Below are 19,681 nucleotides of genomic sequence, written 5' to 3'. Positions count from 1 at the left end.
CAAAGCACATACCTTGACAAAGTTTTGAAGAAGTTCAAAATGGATCAGTTAAAGAAAGGGTTCTTGCTTGTATTACAAGGTGTGAAATTGAGTCAGACTCAAAGCCTGACCACTACAGAAGATAGAGATAAAATGAAAGGCATTCCCTATATATGTCTCAGCCATAGGTTCTATCATGTATGATATGTTGTGTACCATACCTGATGTGTGCCTTACCATAAGTTTGGCAAGGAGGTACCAAAGTAATCCAGGAGTGGCTCACTGGACAGCGGTCAAGAACATCCTAAAGTACCTGAAAAGGACCAAGGATATGTTTTTCATTTATGGAGATGATGAAGAGCTCGTCGTAAATGGTTACGTCGATGCTAGTTTCGACACTAATCCGGATGACTCTAAGTCACAAACCGGATATGTATTTATATTGAATGGTGGAGCTGTCAGATGGTGCAATTCCAAGCAGAGCATCATGGTGGGATCTACGTGTGAAGCAGAGTACATAGTTGCTTCAGAAGCAGTGCATGAAGGAGTCTGGATGAAGGAGTTAATATCCGATCTGGGTGAATATCCAGTGCATCGGGTCCAATGAAAATCTTTTATGAAAACACTGAAGCAATTGCCTTAGTGAAGGAATCCAGGTTTCACAAGAGAACCAAACACATCAAGGGAAGCTTTAACTCCATTCGTGAAAAGGTCAAGGATGGAGACATAGAGATTTGCAAAATACATACGGATTTGAATGTAGCAGACCTGTTGACTAAGCCTCTTCCGCGAGCAAAACATGATCAACACCATGACTCCATGGGTGTTAGATTCATTACAATGTAATCTAGATTATTGACTCTAGTGCAAGTAGGAGACTGATGGAAATATGCCCTAGAGGCAATAATAAAGTTATTATTATTATATTTCCTTATTCATGATAAAGGTTTATTATTCATGCTAGAATTGTATTGATCGGAAACTTAAATACATGTGTAGATACATAAACAAATAGTATGTCCCTAGTAAGCCTCTACTAGACTAGCTCGTTGATCAAAGATGGTTAAGGTTTCCTAACCATAGACATGTGTTGTCACTTGATAAGGGATCACAACATTAGGAGAATGATGTGATGGACAAGACCCATCCGTTAGCTTAGCATATGATCGTTCGGTTTATTGCTATTGCTTTCTTCATGTCAAATACATATTCCTTTGACTATGAGATCATGCAACTCCCGGATACTGGAGGAATACCTTGTGTTCTATCAAACGTCACAACGTAACTGGGTGATCATAAAGATGCTCTACAGGTATCTCCGAAGGTGTTTGTTGAGTTGGCATAGATCGAGATTAGGATTTGTCACTCTGTGTATCGGAGAGGTATCTCTGGGCCCTCTCGGTAATACACGTCACAAGAAGCTTGCAAGCAAATTGACTAAGGAGTTAGTTAAGAGATGATGTATTATAGAACGAGTAAAGAGACTTGTCGATAAAGAGATTGAACTAGGTATGAAGATACCGACGATCGAATCTTGGGCAAGTAACATACCGATAGACAAAGGGAATTACATATGTTGTCATAAGGTTCAACCGAAAAATATCTACGTAGAATATGTAGGAACCAATAGGGACATCCAGGTTCCTCTATTGGTTATTGACCGGAGAGGTGTCTCGGTCATGTCTACATAGTTCTCGAACCCATAGGGTCTGCACGCTTAACGTTCGTTGACGATATAGTGTTATATGAGTTATATGATTTGGTGACCGAATGTTGTTCGGAGTCCGAGATGAGATCACCGACATGAGGAGGAGCTCCAGAATGGTCTGGAGGTAAAGATTGATATATAGGACGATACTATTTGGACACCGGAAAGGTTTCAGGTTGTATCGGGTAACCATCAGATCGCCGGAAGGGGTTTCGGGAGGCCCCCGGGAGGTCTATGCGCCTAATGGGCCAAGGGAAGGCACACACCAGCCCACAAGGGGGCTGGCGTGCCCTCTCCTAGGCCGCCGGCCCTAGGAGAAGGAACGGGGGAGGGTTGACCCCTCCTACCTTTCCCTCCTCATGAGAGAAAGGAAAGGGGGGCGCCACCTCCCCCTGCCTTCCTCCCGTGTGCCATAAAGGAAGGGGGCGGCCAGGGTAGGAGCCCAAGGAGGATTCAGCCACCCTTGGGGGCGCCTCCTGGCTGCCTCCCCTCTCCCCCACCTATATACGAGGGAGGGGGCACCACACAAAGGCACGACAATCTCTTAGCCATGTGTGGCGCCCCTCTCCACGGTTTCGTTCCTTGGTCATATTTTCGGAGTGCTTAGGCGAAGCCCTGCGGAGATAGCTTCATCACCACCATCACCACGCCGTCGTGCTGCAGGAACTCATCTACTACTTCGTCCGTCTTGCTGGTTCAAGAAGGCGAGGACGTCATCGAGCTGAACGTGTGCTGAACACGGAGGTGCCGTACGTTCGATACTTGATCGGTTGGATCGCGGAGAAGTTCGACTACATCAACCACGTTAATAAATGCTTCTGCTTACGATCTACGAGGGACGTTGACACACTCTCCCCTCTCGTTGTTGTGCATCTCCATGGATAGATCTTGTGTGTGCGTAGAATTTTTTTTGTTTTCCATGCAATGTTCCCCAACACCACGAGCCTCCTCCACTGTGCTCCTTTGGCTCCGTGGGTGTCTTCTGTCCGGAAAAAAATCTCCAAAAAGTTTCATTGCATTTGTACTTCGTTTGGTATTGATATTCTGGAAAGTAAAAAACAAGCAGAAAAGAACAACTGGCACTGGGCACTATGTTAATAGGTAGTCCCAAAAAATGATATAAAGTTGCTAATAAATGAATATAAAACATCTAAGATTGATAATATAACAACATGGAACAAATAAAAATTATAGATACGTTGGAGACGTATCAGTCTGCTACCAGATGGGACACTGAATATCTTCTTAACCATGTCTCTTGAAAAGTGGATCTCCTTGTTGTCATTAATCCCACAATTCACAAAAATTAAACAAACGAGTAGATGTTGCAAGAAAAAGAGAAAAGGTGTTGTGCAACAGAGAGAAGAACATAAGGAGATATTGCATACTTAAGCACACGACTCTTAGTGTTAATACTCATAACTATGAAATCGAGAAGCCCTTCAGGAGGAGGAACCAAAGGAGAGATGTATAGCAAATCCCCGAAGCTGGACTTGCTTATTGCATACCTCTTCTTCCCTTTGATGGCATTGGCTATGTCGCGCAGCCACTTTGCCGACCATCGAGTTTGGTAGATGGGCATGCTGCGAACACAAAACAAAAATGAAAAAAAGCAGGATGCTATGAGCATGCATCTCTAGTGATCTAAAGAAAATGAAAAACAATACTGAGATTAGTGGAAAATTGTATACATGATGCAAAAATCAGGATTTTTTTAGCTAACTCAAGCAGGCATCTAATTTCAGAAAATGAAAGCTGTTTATAACATTCCTTATTCAGAAGCATATAACCTAAATCCCCTCTGCTAAAAGCTACAGGAAATGCAGCAAGAAATGAGCTATGAGCAAGTCTAGCAAATTTCCTCTACTGAAAACTAAAGCTAAAATTCACAACCCATGAGCTGCAAAAAAATGACCTAACAAGCATGAGCTAAAAAAGGTAGAATGGGCTATAGAAACTATGAGCTATTCAGAAATTAACACGGTGGGATGCTGCAACTTTAAGTTTATCACAAGCTATGAGCTTCAGAGAAAATCATAAGGAATCCTACAGAAACTATGAACTCCAGAAATTCAGAAATAATAAGACGGATCCTGCAGCTTTAAGTCCCTTTGCATGACATTACCAATGCAGAAAATTCAGCAAGCACAACTAAAAAATCAAACCTGAAACTCGGTAAAATTCAGCAGGATATCTACAAACACCTAAAACTCATTGGAACAATATAACAAAAGCACAAACTCTGCTCACATGTGCCCTGGCAAAAAACATGTTAATCTGCAAAAAATATGTAAACAAATTCTGCAACACATCCAAATCATGCAACCTAACTACACCGGCGACCTACAACACCACCGAACTATCTACACCAACAACCACTCTCCAACAAACTAGTCGTCTCCCTGCTAGTTGCGTCGTCGTCGTCATCTCGGTGGATATGCCACCCCTATGGATCCAGCTGCCCCGGGGGAGAACCGCCATGAACGCCTACAGAATCACCAGAAATGCGGGGAAAAGGGGAGGGGAGGGGTCTCAGATCCATACCTGCTAGAGTCGACGTCGCCGTTGCCACTGCGCTGGATATGCCCGGTCGCCCAATGCCTTGCGCCGCTGGCCCCGCCGCCCTCCCAGATCCAGAAGTGTCGCCCTCCGAGAGATACGAGTCGACGGAGCTGCCAGTTGCATGAATGCTGGTCCTGAAACAAGGGCTCTGTTTCAGAAAACGGACGCGGTGACGCGGAAGTGGGACGCTCTTGTCCGTCTAATCAACAGACTATCCGACAGACGTTGAGCTGGCGGACGCGGCGCGTGATCGGTCGGCTGGCTGAAGGTAAGCTTTTCGGTAGCAATATAGGTAGAAAGAAATATTGTGTTGTTTTGAATGATTTAAAAATTGCTCACCACGCGTGCCTCGCAGTAATATGCAGGGTTGATCTACAACGGGAGGGCGACAAGTGGCATGCATATGCGTTCCAAGCTAGTGCGGCATGGGCGCGCGTCGTCTTTTATGCGCCCACACTGCACGACTCGGGCCAGGTTCAGACTTTTGGGCCGGTCTCTGATTCGAAGCAGACTCGCTCCCGGTCCCCGGTGGATTTGGACCGACCGTCACGTGCGTAAAGGGTGGGGGCTTGAGCCGGAAGGCGACTACTACTACCACCAGCTCTCGCTGTTGGTTGTTCCGCTACAGAGAGATTCCGCGACTCCATATCCCACCAGCCAAAACCAGACCGCCGACCGCCCGCCAGCCCGCACGCCTCCCCTGACCGCCGGAATCCCGCGCTGACGGCCCGGATCCGCCCGCCCGCCCGCTTGCTGCCCGCTGCCCGCTGCCTCCCCTGCTGGCGCTGCGGCTCCACACTTCTATGCAGTGGGTGGCGGCGGCGGTGATGCGTGATTGGTCGCGGCGGCGCTAGGTTCTCTTCTCCGGCCGCGGCGAGCTAGGCCATGGGGTGCATCCAGTCCACGCCGAAGCGGAGGCAGCACCCTGCCGGCTACGAGGACCCCGTCCACCTCGCCTCCCAGACCGCCTGTGAGCTCGCTCGCTCGCATCCCTTTTCCCCTTTTCTACGCAACCCATTCCGTGAATCCAGCTCCCGCTTCATTTCTCGAAAAAGGGTAAATGGATACAGCTTCTGCTTCCGCCTACGCGTGCTAGCTCTCGCGCACTCGGGATTAGGATTTGGAATGGAACTTGTTTCGCGCTGCCAGCCGTGATCCTGTAGACAGTGGAGGCAAATCGAATAATCTGACCAGTAGTTATGATTAACTTATGTTTTAGTTTCTTTTTGCGGGGGAACTTATGTTTTAGTTGCTGTGATATTCATCGGACATCTGCTATTGATCCACCTCCTGCCTTGTGAATTCTCATTGGGTGTTTTCTGACTCCGTGCACTTGCTGTTCTGTTCATGTAGTCAGCGTCAGCGAAGTTGAGGCTTTGTTCGAGCTGTTCAAGAGCATTAGTGGCTCAGTGATCGATGACGGGCTGATCAACAAGGTACCACTTTCTTACGAACGTGTGATTCCTTATCAGGTTGACATACACGGACATCAAATAAGCACCCGAGACCTGTTTTTGCGTACTTTTTGTCGGTACCATTGAAACGAAATCTGACATTGCTATGCTGAAATTACATTGCGCATGTACCGACCCTTTTACAACTGAGCAACTTATGCAGCAATACCCTTTTCCGGTGATTACATTTAGCCATCAATAGTTCTAATTTCTCTAACATAGTAACTGAACATGGATTCTTGTTGTATATGTCACCAATCGTTTATTCTTACTGTACAACTCAATGAGCCCGTTTGATAAATAGCTACAACTTAGAGCCATTATTATAGCATAATGACTATGATACGGTGAAGCCTAGTAGAGCTCGGGAGCACATGCTCCTGGCTCTAAATAAGTATTTTATCTCTTCCAAAAAAATATTAGAAGTTTCACACATTTAGGTGAGTATTAGGTAGATTTTGAGTTTTATGCAAAATTTCCATTCTTGTGGTCTGTGCAAAATATAGAATAAAAATTATAGCACAAAAATGCCTTTTGGCTCCTTATTATGGTCTTTTCCATACATAAGTCAACACATCTTCTCATGAAGAACTTGAAAGAACTTGTTCCTAAGATAACCGTGTCACGAACCCACAATGTGTCCTGCATCAGATATTATTGCAAGTTATATGAACATCATGTAGCTCAAGGTTTTAGCCGTTACCTTGCATCTCACGTTATCGTAGTCTAGCTAAACTTCCAAGGCTCGTTTCATGGTTTACTTCTTACATAAGCCAACTGCTTGCTTCGCATGTTCATAATGCAAAATTTGCTTTGATCATTCATGGTAGAGTGCTAGACACCTTGGGAGAATGCCTTCCTTATCCAGTGTAATTATAAATGTATCTTATGGTCATATATGTCATAGAATTTATTACTTGTTGTCATGTTAACCGGTACATGTCTGTGCAATTATATGTACCACAGTGAACTATCATCTCGTTGTCATTGGGTACTATATTCACTGGCAACTGAAACTATGCGTAATTTATATTCATATATACGCAGGAAGAGTTCCAGCTTGCATTGTTCAAAAACACAAGGAAGGAAAATCTTTTCGCTAATCGGGTATACATCTCCTTGTCAACTATTCTCATTTGCAATATTACATATTATATGCTGGGGCTCAATGTTATCAATACAATTGACTTATATGAAATTGACCTTGTAGATATTCGACCTTTTCGATGTCAAGAAAAGGGGTGTCATTGATTTTGGCGACTTTGTTCGAGCTTTAAATGTATTCCATCCAAATTTTCCAGTGGAAGAGAAAATTGATTGTAAGTTGTTACGTTTCTGTCTTGTCTTCAGTTTGTAGATACCATTCTCTCTCTTTCTGAAGGTTTTGAGCTGCTTGATACTTACAGTTTCCTTCAAGCTATATGATATGGATGGTACAGGCTTTATTGAACGGAAGGAGGTAATGTCTGGCCTTCTTGGTTTGTGCCTCTGCGCATGTTTTTTGCTTCTGAATTTTTCTGAATTAGTCGTATATACAAAAGAAATGCGTTGCTGTGTGACTGAAAAATCCAGCAGCGTGTGCACGTATGTACTACTGAAGCAAAATAATAATTAAAGAGACAAGGAGATGTACTCGTCTCAGCTTCCATTCTAGATACATAATTCATATCTTCCAACGATTGCGGCACATGCTTCACAAATCAAACATTGCTAGTACGACAATGACTGCGATTGGCTTTTTTCTGACTACGGAAGCAGGACTGACCTAACACTGAAAGTGTAGCTACTAATTAAGAGCATCTACATGGACCAGCATGCAGCAGCACACCTAACAATATTTGCTAGACCCTAAAACCAGGCAGCCCCGCAGATGCTCTATACCATCTGGAAGCCAAGCCAGACCAAAAAGATCAGGCTGCTGAACTCTGTAGAAACCAAGCCATAGCATATAACAACAACAAATATTTAAGAGTTTTTATTGGCTCAAAGTGAGAATTCTGGTGCTCACCAAGAACCAAATGATAACGGTAAACAATCGAACCAATTATCATCTCAAAAGTTGACATTGGTGCCATCACCATTTTGTGTGTATAAAGTATAGGAATACTTATTAGCCTTCGTTTATCAATTAAAATTTCTATCATCCTCTTGTACAGGTAAAGCAGATGTTGATTGCTCTTCTAGGCGAATCAGAGATGAGATTATCTGACGAGATTGTTGAGACAATCCTGGACAAGGTATTGGATACTTTTTTAAGTTGTTAGTTGCTTAGGCTGTTGACAATTCTTGTGTCCAGTATTGAAGTGTAGACCGATAATGACTGGTTAATGGTGACAGACCTTTTCAGATGCTGATACGAATCAGGATGGTAAAATAGACAGAACAGAATGGGAGAATTTTGTGTCCAGGAATCCTTCCTTGTTGAAGATAATGACTCTTTCGTACCTCAAGTGAGTATGATGTAACATATAAATTCAGAAGCATTGGCCGCAACTACGTTTACGTGTCCCCATGCGGCTATTTCCAGAGAAATCAATTTCTAGAGCTTAAACTGAGAGTAATTACTTTTGGCCGCTGAGCTCCAGTGATCATTATGTTTTGAAAATTTCAAAAGGTGCATTTACGACTTTCAGGCAAATCTTTAAAACAATCCCACATGTTCACGTGGCAATTCATAGTGTATTCATACATGCACATGTGGGATTTGTTTTGATTTTCTGAAACCTGTAAATGCACTTCTCAAGAATTTCAAATTAAAGGGATGACTGGAGGTCATGAGCGAAATATCTGCACCCAGACAAGCACATTCTAGTTACATGTGGTAGTAATTGTTTATGTGACCTTCACTACTATTACTGTTATCTTGAACTAGCATAAAAAGTAGTTTACCATAAAGGCCATGGCTTCTTGTACCTTTTCCATAGGATGTTTGATGACAGTGGTGCACGGGTTTTTTCCATGAACATTTGATACGAAGGAACGAAAATTCTTGCTAATCATTTGTGTTGATGTTTCAGGGACATAACGACCACGTTTCCCAGCTTTGTGTTTCACTCGGAGGTTGATGATATCGTTACATGACGATGATCCTCACAAAGATGTACAGTTAACAGAAAGAAAGAACGTATCATCAGAATATCTGCAACGCTGCAACATGCTTGATGCTAGCTAATGTTGCTGGAGAGTCGAGAGATAGTTTTTTTTCCTGGGTGGTGTTCGTTACACCGAGAGTTAGTCTTGTTAAATATTAATGTATGTTTGTGAGCTTGAATTTGCAAGTACTTGGCACAACTTATTATTTGTCGAGAATATGGCTGCTAAATAAACTGTTGTTCAACCTGACTAATATAATTCGAGCGTGCTTCATGAATCTACTACCACTATCTGAAAAAGATGAAGAAGAAGCAAAACAGCACCAGAAAGACGTTTGAGAACGCGGCCTTAGCAAATCAGGCAACTAACAAATGCCTTTCAAAGCCTATATATTACTGTAGATATCGATATGTTATGTCTACTGCAGACTACTGGAGTATTGTGTTCACAGCAACCTGATAAATTTCTAAAGCATGTATGGTTGCAAGTTTGTGATCGATGAAGTTGTTTTATGAGTTGCCGCGTAAAAGTGGTTGCAAAAATAATTTACTAGCTTCTTGTTGACAAATTGCATCAGTCTCAACGACCACCACAAGAAATGTATTCTTATGGAACTATTTTTCTGCGGATTGCACTCGGCTAATCAAACTTGTTTTCTTTTGCAGAAAAAGTTCAATCAAATGGAATTATCACAATCTGTCGCAATGACAAACACAAGACAATGCACACTTGTGTGTACCGAGTGTCGTAACGTCTACATTGTGCTCGGAAGAAAACTCATCAATCATTCAAAACTTTGACTATCTATATTTTCCTAGATATTATAGAATTTTTTGACATCATCCTAGATATTATAGATGAAATTGGGGGCTTCTCCTCCTTTCACCTGGGAAAAAGTATTTCCCAAGATATTTCTATTGAACGCTTGAGAATCACATGTGCTGATTTGTCTCTATACTTCATAATTAAAAAGAGATTATATATTCGTGGTCAAAGTTGTGTATTGACACCACGCGACAAGTGTGGTAAAAGCAATCTGAAATTGACAAAAAAAAGTTGTGTATTGATGAGTTTTTTTTTACATGATAATACGTGTCTCATTTATATCACAAGGGTCATAGTAAAAGCCACGTACATACCGACCTGATAAAACTGAACAAATAGCATAACAATAGTCTTTGCACGAAGGAACCAAGAAGTAAAATTACAAATAAGACCGAAGAAACCTCTGAGCTTGACACCAACGACTGTCATTTGCCTCTGGCACTACCATAACAGCCACCAAAAAAAAAATTGACGGATCACCTCCACAATCGAGCTTGACGCGGCTTCATCGCTGATATGCAGCTTTGCGGACCTCCGAGGTGGCTCGCTAAAGGCGAAACCATTACCGTTGAATGAATCAGACCATAGCAACACTCCGGATACGTCATCAAACTCCAGATCTAACACCCCACATGACTAAGACGCCGGAGGAGGAAACCATACTTGACATCCATGGGCCACAAACCCAGTACACGGTCCACCATCTTCTAGATGCCGCCGAGAATATGCATCTGCTCCTGTACTACCTCCCAAGCTTCGCGCCGTCGCTGGAGCAAACGTTGTTGCAATGGCGGAGCCCGAGGACACAGGTCCACCACGAGGATGCCGCCGCCGCCACACCATCATTGCTTGAACAGACTGGATTCCAAATTCATCCCCAACCATAGAACCATCACCTCATCGGAGTAGGATCTGACGAAATTTTATTCAGCGCCACCATCGCCGCCGTCGAATCCAAGACGATGAACAACCTAAAAAAATAAGCTACTTTAGGCTAAAACTATTCACGCGCGTAGATCCAATGACCCTCCTCACCACCGACGACCGAGGTTGTCAGCGGAGGAGAGCTGCCGGAGGACGGGGCGGAGGAACTTCGTGGCGGTGCAGGCGAGATCGCCTCTTTCTTCGATAGGGAGAAAGAACTATACGTAGCGGACAAACATGACAAGTTTTTTTTTAAGCATCGTGTATTGACGAACTGATTTGTCTAAATACTTCCTCCGTCCCGTAATAACATAGCTTGCAAAACGTTCTTAGCTTGCAAAATATTCTTATATTATGGGACAGAGGGAGTACTTCATATCATGTCTTTTTTTTTTGAACCAACGGTATTGCGGGGAAGCAGTTTTTTTTTAAGAGGGGAAGCAGCCTTTTTTTTAGTGGATGCTGGGAAGCAGTTGGGCTTTTGGCTTTTGAGGGAGCTTCTCTTTATTTAATTTTCAGGGTCCAACAGTGGAGTAAAAATATCTTGCATGGCTGGCGTGTCATCTTTGCGGGAAACCCCCCGGGCGCCTGTCGTAATTACAACAGCCAGCCGCCCACGCTCTCCCTCCCCCTCCCCCGCGCCTCGTCACCGTTCCGATCTCTCTCTCCTCTCCATCTCGTTCCTCCCCCACCTGCGCAGCCAAGAAGTTCAAACCCTAGTCCAGCCTGCGAGCGCCGACACGCCGCGCCGTGCGGCTTCCCGCAAGCAGGTGCTCCGGCGGACCGCGGGGGATGAGCGGAGCGGCCTACAGGGACCGGGGATTCGGCGGCGCCGCGGAGATGGACCGGAAGCGCATCAAGGAGGCGCTCGAGAAGCACACGGAGAGGCCGTCCCCGTCCACCTCCAGGGGGGCGTCCAGGGAGAAGGAGCTGCTCGCCGCCGGCAAGATAACCACTCAGATCGGCAAGGTCCCCAAGGTCTCCGACGTCGGTGAGGATCCAGCCGTTCGCCCGGCCTCTGTTTCTTGTTTTTTGTTGTGCTCCGCATTGCCTGCTCTTGCCAGAACGACGCGGCTCCTGTTATTCTAGTGGTAGAGGAAATCATATGGTGCACTGTCATTGCATGCCCGTGGGAAGCGACTTGCGACGTTCCCCCGTGGTTGCAGTGAGACGCGGGGAAACAGGAAGTTCACTGCATTGCGTGGAGCTGAGGAATCGATTCCGTATTGCTCTGTTTACTTTACCTCTGACGTCCATGCTTCATGTGCCTATCATCAGTAAGTATCATGCTGCATGGGGGAAAGAAACAGGATAGTAGGCGAAACGAAGTAGGGTTGCTGAAGATGGAATGGCAGAGATGGCTTGAAGACTGTCGAGGAATAAAGCCTTGATTTTCTTTCGCCTGTCTAGCATTTTTAGCTACTGGATTACATGATTGTCTGGTAGAGAATTTCTGATTCTTTTCTGGTATTGGTTTGCTACAAGTCATCTCAGTCTTCTTTTCGTGGCTGATTGTCTGTTAGGTCAGTAGGGCTCTCAAGCTTCAGTCTTTTATCTTTTAGACTATGGAATAGTATTTAAGGCAAATGCAACATTTGCTGCAGGATAATTTTGGGTATAGAAGCACGATTTGATTCACTCCTTTACGATGCTTTCCTTCAGCAGGAAAGATGCTCCATGGGGAGTAAAGTATTTTCCTCGTGTAATACCGTAGATTAACCAGGGAGTTACACTAATGATTTTTTGGATCAATGACAAGCGTGACCAAAAATCAGTTTGGTTTCATGCCTGGGAGGTCGACCATGGAAGCCATTTTCTTGGTACGGCAACTTATGGAGAGATACAGGGAGCAAAAGAAGGGCTTGCATATGGTGCTCACTGACCTGGAGAAGACCTATGATAAGATACCGCGGAATGTCATGTGGTGGGCCTTGGTGAAACACAAAGTCCCAGCAAAGTACATTACCCTCATCAAGGACATGTATGATAATGTTGTGACAAGTGTTTGAACAAGTGATGTTGAGATACTGATGACTTCCCGATTAAGATAGTACTGCATCAGGGGTCAGATTTGAGCCCTTATATTTTTGCCTTGGTGATGGATGAGGTCACAAGGGATATAACAAGGAGATATCCCATGGTGTATGCTCTTTGCGGATGATGTGGTGCTAGTTGACAATAGTCGAACGGGGGTAAATAGGAAGTTAGAGTTATGGAGACAAACTTTGGAATCGAAAGGGTTTAGGCTTAGTAGAACTAAAACCGAGTACATGATGTGCAGTTTCAGTACTACTAGGTGTGAGGAGGAGGAGGTTAGCCTTGACGGGCAGGTGGTGCCTCAGAAGGACACCTTTCGATATTTGGGGTCAATGCTGCAGGAGGATGGGTGTATTGATGAAGATGTGAACCATCGAATCAAAGCCGGATGGATGAAGTGGCTCCAAGCTTCTGGCATTCTTTGTGACTAGAGAGTGCCACAAAAGCTTAAAGGCAAGTTCTACAGGACGGCGGTTCGACCCGCAATGTTGTATGGCGCTGGGTGTTGGCCGACTAAAAGGCGACATGTTCAACAGTTAGGTGTGGCGGAGATGCGTATGTTGAGATGGATGTGTGGCCACACGAGGAAGGATCGAGTCCGGAATGATGATATATGAGATAGAATTGGGGTAGCACCAATTGAAGAGAAGCTTGTCCAACATCGTCTGAGATGGTTTGGGCATATTCAGCGCAGGCCTCCAGGAGCTCCAGTGCATAGCGGACGGCTAAAGCGTGCGGAGAATGTCAAGAGAGGTCGGGGTAGACCGAATTTGACATGGGAGGAGTCCGTTAAGAGAGACCTGAAGGATTGGAGTATCACCACAGAACTAGCAATGGACAGGGGTGCGTGGAAGCTTGCTATCCATGTGCCAGAGCCATGAGTTGGTCGTGAGATCTTATGGGTTTCACCTCTAGCCTACCCCAACTTGTTTGGGACTAAAGGCTTTGTGTTGTTGTGTTGTGTTGCCACTTTGTTTGCTTCTTTCTCCAACCAGGACACGGTTTAACCAAACATACCAACATTTATTGCCAAACCTATTTCAGTAGTCTCCGTTCCAAAATAAGCGTCGTGGTTTTAGTTCAAATTTGGACTTATTTGAACTAAAACAATGGCACTTATTTTGGGCTGGAGGGAGTATTAACTGAGCATACTTTGGCTAATTTAACCGCTTGTTTTGCAAGATTGCAAATCAGTTAGTTTCAATAATGATTTTTGGCCAATTACATTATTTACTTGTTTCTCCATCCTGACACATGTTTAACCAAAATTACCAAGTGTTGTCGCTGAACCTAATTAATAAGTGGTGAAACATTAGCAAAGGTTGACTAATTCTAACTTCATGGGGAAAAAAGGACAATTGGAGTATGCAGTGGATCGAACCCGGGATCACTTGCTTTAGGAAGGGCATCTGTGGCTCTTGGCCAGTAGGAGACATTGGAGCTCTTTGCGTTTATTTTGGCTGACAATCTTATATGTAGCCACATGAGTTGAAACATGCATACATGGAAAGAGGTTAGAATCGGTATCTACAAGGAGATTGGTTGGTTTGAGTCAGCTTCTCGGGTTTTAGTTTGCTCCTATGTTTTAAGGCGTCGCCTAAGCGTCAAGGCGCCCCAGGATGGCAAGGCGTCTACCCCGCCTTAGACAGACATGAAGTGTACGGCTGTGGCTGCTCTTGGGGCTTGTAGATGACGGCCCCGCTGTCTCCCGGCACCATGAAGAGGAGGGAGGACTGGAGGCTCCTGGCTGCCCTAGTTGTGGCTGCTCCTGGGGCTTGCTGCTGTGTGGGAGAAGGGTGGGGCCATGAAGAGGAGGGGGGACTGGAGGAGGGAGGACCAGAAGGGTGTGGCGCCGTGGCGGCTGTGGTGGGAAAGAAGGGAAGAAGATAGTGGAATTAGGTCACGGGGGTGTATATGGCCACTAGATGGGCTTTTGGGCCACTGGGAGGTGCATAAGTAGTGGCCCATCTCTCAGCCATTGCTCTTTTTCTAGTATTAATATGTGCAGACCTATTGATAACTCTTTTCCTGCAATGTTTAAGGCGTTGCCTTGCCTCGCCTTACCGCCTCGCCTTGGCGCTTAGGCGTCAGAGCGGCCCTCCTCCGCCTTATGACGCTTTACCGCCTTAAAAACATAGGTTTGCTCACTTCTTTATGTAGCCATGTGTGGAATCATACACATATCGAAAGAGGGTAGTATCAAGACAAAAGATGCGCATCAAAATACTATCCAAAAATGATATTTATTTGCTCTAGAAAAGTTACGGTAGCAGTAGATCGAACCCAAAATCATGCGCCTCCCTGCTGCCCACCGCTACCTTGCCCGCATGACGATGGCGGCCACGGTTGGAAGGGATGCCGCGCTCATGGAGGGCTACACAAGGACACACAAGTGTTCGTCAACCGCCTGACCGCGGAAGTGAAAGCAGCCGAAGCATCGATGTCACTTCCAAACGAAGGAAGAGGCCGGACTAGTTGAAGTCGTAGTAGAATCCTAGTTCAAATTGTAGTAGAAATCCTTGTTGAAATCATTTGGATATCTTTGTTGAAATCCGAGTAATAATCCTTGTTGAAATCAAGTTCGAAACTTCTTCCATTGTTGTTTGATGAGATGGGGAAGAAAGAGGTCTTGTTAGCCAATGACAAACCGATTCCACATAGAGAATTTTTTGAAGGCTATGTTTATGGCGATTATCTGTTTGTGCAAAGGCTCGCCGACCTCCAAAACATTATGGAGTGTGCTCCATATGCAATATGATGACTCTACTTATGGTGACTCTGCTAGAGTTGCTCTTATCTTTTCTGTTCGAACTGGTCAGTTCTGTTTAGTCTTGTGTTGTTTGACGATTGAACACCTTAGCCTTGCCCTAGACACCCTTAGGCGTATCGAACACTATAAATTCAAAATTATGTGGAGTAACTCAATAAGAGATTTTTTTCTCTTCGCTTTATCGCTATAGTGATGTTCTTTGTGTTTTTTTAATCTGTAGAATATCATGCGTTTTTACTTTTGTGAGCCACATGGATTTTTGTAGTGTTTGTCAGGATGTCGCTTTACTGGAATAGTTGTGATTACTAGCACAATGCTCATGCGTTGCTATGAAACTATAAAATATGAGGAGTTAGGTCACTGGCTTAGAAAGTCGTTAAAATACATTGGTGTCCTGCGGCCTTTGCGTGCGGTTCACGGTTTAAAAGAGAGAAAATACAACGAAAGATCATGAAACGTGAATTGAAGAATCTTAAGTGGTCACAGTAGGTCCTTTGCAAGACATAATAACATCCGAATGTTGAAACATATGAGAATAGGCATTAGTAAGTTGTCTGCACAAGATCATGGATCGGGTAGGAAGACAAGTTCTATCGTCGCTTTGGAATCACAGTTTATTCACTCTTGTTCTGTGATACAGAACTGGAAGAACTTGGTTGGGAAGAGAAACGGAAAATAAGAGCATAAGTTTGAGTTGGAGTCGCATTTCTACATTTGTTATTTGTGTCTTCTACTACCTCTGTAACTTAATATAAGACAGTTTTTTGACACTGTGACAGTGTCAAAAGATGTCTTATATTTAGTTACGGAGGGAGTATATGTGTTGGTCTCACCTGAAATTCGTAGTGTACTTGTTTGTATTTGTTAGGTTTCACATGTTAGTAAAAGTACATTTGTTTATTTTTGTCTCTTGAAGGTTGTTAGTCCATACATGTGGATAGGGGTGCATTTGTTTATTGATGAAGGTTGTTGATTCCACGTGTAAACTCACCTTCAACTCCAATCTTTATAAGTAGGAAAAGATAAATATCATTTTTTACTATGTAGACTCCTCTAACCTTCTTATTTTGGCACTGCAGAGGAATTCGAAACTGACAGTGAAGATTCTGATGTTAGTGGTTCTGAAGGAGAGGATACATCTTGGATTTCATGGTTCTGTAGCTTGCGAGGCAATGAATTCTTCTGTGAGATTGATGATGATTATATACAGGATGATTTCAATCTCTGTGGCCTAAGCAGTCAGGTGCCATATTATGATTATGCACTTGATCTCATCCTAGACATTGAGTCTTCTAATGGTGAGATTGTTTCTTCTTAAGAAGCTACCTTTTTTTACTGTAAATACTAAATACACCAGTAATGGTGTAATACAATTGACATGTTATTTCTGTTTGGAAAATTTTCCACTTTTCAACCTTGAACTCTAAAAGCGCTTTAAATGCAACCTTGAACTATTGAAACTGTCCACTTAAAGCTCAAGCGGTTTCACAGGCGGTGGTTTTGACTGATGTGGAAGCCACGCAGATGCAACCTCAATGTCACGTCGCTGCATGTCATCAAATTCCATTATTTTATCTGTTTGTACAATTCTGGTATATCTTTTTGTGAAAGTTTTTAATCCGGATGGTATAGTTTGTTTTAGAATTGCTTGTGTCTTTAGTGTGTGTTCATGGTGGTGACATGCCAATGGTGTGGATGACACGTGGCATCCATGTTACCCAAAAAAAAAAGTGAAACCGTCCAAGGGTGAAAAGTGTGCTATTTCAGTAATTTGCAGTAGCAATTCAAACGGTTTTAGAGTTCAGGTTGAAAACTGAACTTTCTCCAAGTTTAGGGTTATAAAGTGGATTTTTTCCTTTCTGAATTTATCATCTATTATTTGTATTTTCAGATCACATAATTATTTTTTTAATAACATATTTTTTTATGTTCATCAATTTCATTTCATTTAGAAGCAAATTTCCAGCAACCTGTGTATATTCATCCTGCACTCTAGTATCCACAGAAGGTACTGTTCAGGTTTACTATTGAATTCATCTAAGTGGGGCCATTTTTGTGCAGGTGATGTATTCACTGAGGAGCAAAATGAATTAATTGAGTCATCTGCAGAGATGCTGTATGGTTTAATTCATGCACGGTACATCTTAACCAGCAAGGGTCTAGCTGCAATGGTAATGCTTGTTTTAATCTATGCGTCAAGATACAATTCTTTCTTACCTTATGTACTGAATTACTACATTTTCATTTGTTGCAGTTAGAAAAGTTCAAGAACTATGATTTTGGCAGATGCCCTCGAGTATACTGCTGTGGTCAACCCTGTCTTCCAGCAGGGCAATCAGACATTCCTAGGTCAAGCACAGTGAAGGTGTTTTGTCCAAAATGTGAAGATTTACACTATCCAAGGTCCAAGTACCAAGGCAGTATCCTTTGGATTTTTCACTCTGCTCAAATTATTAGTACTCCCTCCGATCCGAATTAATTGACGCAGTGTCTGTACAATGTAAAATGGACGATGTATAGAGGCTGCGTCAATTAATTCTGATCGGAGGGAGTAATATACTAATATATCCATCCATCGTAAGAGTATTAACTTGCGTGGCCCATTAAACAAGGTCTTCACAAATTATGATTTGTTATGTAACTCTGATGCTGTTTCATGGGAATTTTAGCTAAGATGTTTCCGTCCACCTGTGGTAAGATTCTTGCGTGTCCCATCCCATGCGGTTTCTTATCAAATTGTCATTTCCACATTATGTAAAATCTGAAACCACTGAAATATACAGCCCTATAATAGTGAAATGCCATTATGGTTTCTCCATCGCAACAGTACAGTGATATAACCGTATAGAAAAAGGTTTAGGTAGTAATTTGTGGTCCACACTAAACATGATTCAACTTTATTTCATCCTGCATTTTGGACCTTTTGGTAGTTTGTGTTACATATTCATACATGTGTTTGGTGGTTACGGTTATACTAGAACCAAATATTGTACCGCTGTTGCATCCTTGACTCATCCAAGACATTGATGGAGCATACTTTGGTACGACATTTCCTCATCTCTTCTTGATGACATACCCACACCTGAAGCCACAGAAGCCATCACAACAATACGTCCCAAGGGTTTTTGGCTTCAAACTTCACAAGCAGTCATGACGAACTTTTACCAGTGGGCGCTATTTGTTTTTACCTAGTGTTAGAGATGGAACACCTTGGCCTGAAAATGTTGTGGCCTCTTGATTCGAGTACTTGCGAGCTCGAATCTTGCTGTAAACTGCTGAGCAACTGTATCTGTTTTGTTGTATGACTATTGTGTAATCTAGGTTTCCTCACTTGATCAATCTATGCACATTTGCATGTTAGCAGGGTGTTTTTCTGTGTCCGAATCGGATACATCTAGATCACACCCCAGCAAGTTAGTTTCCTATGTTTTTATGCTATTATTTTCTAGAGTTTTTCGTTCTCCTACCTTCTCGGCTAGTGAGGCACTTAAATTTTAATCGTGTATTTGTGTTTGACATTGCCTCCCAGGTTTTGGTATATGGTATGCGCAAGTTCAGAGTTTTACTGTTAGTATGTTGTTGGAGCTTAACGTTGAAAAAATATACACAAATTGTAAAGTAATTTCCTCCTAGTTTTTTTTAATTTGCAGAGAACAATGTACTCCTTTTGGTCAGCAACAAGTAATATGGATCAGAGGGAGTATTCTTTCCCCTGCAAATAGAAAGAAAGAAAAATGGTATTGTAGGAGATTTAGTTCTTTCCCCTGCAAATAGAAAGAAAGAAAATTGGTCCTGTAGGAGAATTTACGTGTTATTAATATATATATATATATAATATGGCAGAGCCGTGGCTGATGTTGGATCAAGACGGTGATGAGCCAACATGTTGGCCCATTTTCTCCATGATTAGTTGAAGCAAACACACGGTATCACTGTCATACTAAAACCCAGGACCAATTGCCTATTCTGATTCATGTACTTGGACACCTTACATTAAATAATCCTGTGGCACACGTAGGATGCTATCCATCATGCCATGGATGTAGATAAGCATGGCGATGTTGCCTGCTCATCAACATCACAGCACAACGACGAACACGTCCTCTTTTGACCCGGTGACGCCCCAATTCTCAACAAATTATCATTCCCATTATATATTATGGTGAACTCACATGTTCATCCTGAATCATTGGAATATTCCTAGGTCACGACTCTGTCCTGAACTCAACTCATGAGTAATGTAATAAGAGCAACTTCAACGGGCCGACCCAAACGGACGACGTTTTTGTCCGTTTTTTGTCCGTTTGGGTCGGCCCCCCGCTCGCCGTC

The 19,681-nt window shown here is 43.3% G+C and overlaps 2 protein-coding genes across 2 annotated transcripts; both read left to right on the top strand.

The window, feature by feature from the left end:
• The first annotated feature begins 4,845 nt into the window (after positions 1 to 4,845).
• On the top strand, positions 4,846 to 9,054 carry LOC125513665 (calcineurin B-like protein 1). Its single transcript, XM_048678834.2, has 8 exons — positions 4,846 to 5,219; positions 5,603 to 5,685; positions 6,751 to 6,810; positions 6,914 to 7,022; positions 7,110 to 7,162; positions 7,860 to 7,940; positions 8,041 to 8,153; positions 8,721 to 9,054. Exons 1-8 carry the CDS (start codon positions 5,135 to 5,137, stop codon positions 8,782 to 8,784), a joined length of 648 nt encoding a protein of 215 aa, XP_048534791.1. The 5' UTR covers positions 4,846 to 5,134; the 3' UTR covers positions 8,785 to 9,054.
• A 2,095-nt stretch (positions 9,055 to 11,149) lies between these two features.
• LOC125513656 (putative casein kinase II subunit beta-4) lies at positions 11,150 to 18,712 on the top strand. Its single transcript, XM_048678824.2, has 5 exons — positions 11,150 to 11,536; positions 16,432 to 16,650; positions 17,414 to 17,523; positions 17,607 to 17,772; positions 18,373 to 18,712. Exons 1-5 carry the CDS (start codon positions 11,338 to 11,340, stop codon positions 18,504 to 18,506), a joined length of 828 nt encoding a protein of 275 aa, XP_048534781.1. The 5' UTR covers positions 11,150 to 11,337; the 3' UTR covers positions 18,507 to 18,712.
• The last annotated feature ends 969 nt before the right edge of the window (positions 18,713 to 19,681 follow it).

Source organism: Triticum urartu, chromosome 1A (genome assembly GCF_056163025.1).
Source record: "Triticum urartu cultivar PI428250 chromosome 1A, HENAU_Tu73, whole genome shotgun sequence".
Classification (NCBI taxonomy): Eukaryota; Viridiplantae; Streptophyta; class Magnoliopsida; order Poales; family Poaceae; genus Triticum; species Triticum urartu.
This window is presented reverse-complemented; position numbering and strand designations above follow the sequence as displayed.